Source organism: Myotis brandtii, unplaced genomic scaffold, assembly GCF_000412655.1.
Source record: "Myotis brandtii unplaced genomic scaffold, ASM41265v1 scaffold356, whole genome shotgun sequence".
Taxonomy (NCBI): Eukaryota; Metazoa; Chordata; class Mammalia; order Chiroptera; family Vespertilionidae; genus Myotis; species Myotis brandtii.
In genome coordinates this window covers 241490-243186 of record NW_005363687.1, presented here as the reverse complement: position 1 = coordinate 243186, position 1697 = coordinate 241490, and the positions used below count along the sequence as shown (strand labels likewise).

The window sequence follows — 1697 nt, the reverse complement described above, 5'->3', positions numbered from 1 at the left end:
AGCAGAGGGTGGGGTGGGAACCGGGTGGAGGGGAGCTATGGGGGGGAAAAAGAGGAACAACTGTAATAATCTGAACAATAAAGATTTAATAAAAAAATTTTTTCTCAAAAAAGAGAGTGAGTTTGCTCTTTTCTTATAAATGAGTGTAATATTACAGTATTTAAACAGTATGTGAAGAAAAGGATGAAAGTTACCGTTATTGCAAGTGTTATTACTAGTTTCAGAGTTACAGTTTATAAAAGTTACAAATTATGTCTGAGAAGGAATACAGTTATGTTTTGTTTTCTCTCTTCCTTTTGTTTTCTTATTTTTCTAGAAAAAGCATACTTTTTTCCCCTAAAAAATACACTCTATTCTTGAATTTAGGGTCTCTTTCTCAATATGTGCCCTTCTCCCGTTACTTTGCAGTTACGGAGACTAAGCTGACTAACTTAGAGAGAGAGCTGAGGAGCCTGGAGGCAGTACTGGACCGCATCAAAAAATGTAAGCCTCTTCCTGCCCCACTGGGTTCCCGCTCTCTCCTTGTCCTTGAGCGCTCTGGGTTTTCAGGAGGTGGAATAGAACTAACAGTTGTGAACACGGATTATATACCAGGGTCTGTGCTAGGTTGGCATTTTCTCATAATATGGTTTCATTCTGTCCTCTCAATGCTGCTGTTTGTGAGCAATATGCTTATTTAACTTACAAGTTAAACGAAATAGGTCCAGGATTTACAGTTAATTCATTCAGCACCACCCAGGTGGGAAGCAGCAAAGAAAAGCTTGCATGGAGGTCTGCTGCCTTCAAATCCTTTCTCCTTCCTCAGCACCCACTGTTCTCAGATGGCTGTCCCTGCCCCTTTCTATCCTGGGGTCCAAGCCTGGCAGCAGTGCCCACACCTGTCTCCCTGTCCACCTGCACTGGGGCAGTTTGTGCCGGTGGACTGTCTCCAGGACAGGCTCCCCCTAGAGAGGCGGGGCTCTGCCAGGGCCTTCCCTACCCTGAGGAGCTCCCCCTCACTAGGACCTGACCTGAGGGGCTTGCACATGGGCTCCTTTTCAGAGTCCTGCCTCCCCAACAAGGGCGTGGTCACCTACTGGCCTGGGCTCCAGGCCGAGTCAATCCCACCCATCCTTTGTGATTTCAGTGCAAACCTTCTCCTTGGGCAAGAGATCTGGAAAGAAGCTCCATGTGACCAACGGTGAAAAGATGCCTTTTTCCAAAGTGAAGGCTCTGTGTGCTGAGCTCCAGGCCACCGTGGCCACCCCCAAGAACGCCGAGGAGAACAAAGCCATCATGGACTTGGCCAATGACCATGCCTTCCTGGGCATCACAGATGAAGCGACCGAAGGCCAGTTTGTGTATGTGACAGGAGGGAGGCTGACCTATAGCAACTGGAAGAAGGATGAGCCTAATGACTTTGGCTCAGGGGGGAATGTGTGTGCCTTCAGGAGGATGGGCTCTGGAATGACATCCCCTGCTCTTCCTCCTTTGTGGCCGTCTATGAATTCCCAGCCTGAAGAGGCAGTTCCTCAGCCCCTCCTTGGCTCTGCTGAGCTCTCTGCTGCCCTAAAAGAAAATTCAGTGATGTTTTAATCATGCCCAGTGTTGACTCATTCTTTGGTGGGGGTGGAAGGAAAATGAAGGGATGGATTTGATTATGGGATTAGGGAGTAAAAAGAGGCTGACATGAGGGTTTCTGTTCCAGTTCTTGGCAG

At 47.8% G+C, this 1697-nt stretch overlaps 1 protein-coding gene across 1 annotated transcript in view; it reads left to right on the top strand.

Annotated features, from left to right (window-relative positions):
- The window catches only part of LOC102254116 (mannose-binding protein A-like), a 5506-nt gene extending 3809 nt beyond the window's left edge, over positions 1 to 1697 (top strand). Inside the window, 3 exon segments of the mRNA XM_014544209.1 lie at positions 409 to 483; positions 1127 to 1408; positions 1411 to 1697. Of these exon segments, the coding sequence (XP_014399695.1) occupies positions 409 to 483; positions 1127 to 1408; positions 1411 to 1499 (446 nt within the window). The 3' untranslated portion in view covers positions 1500 to 1697.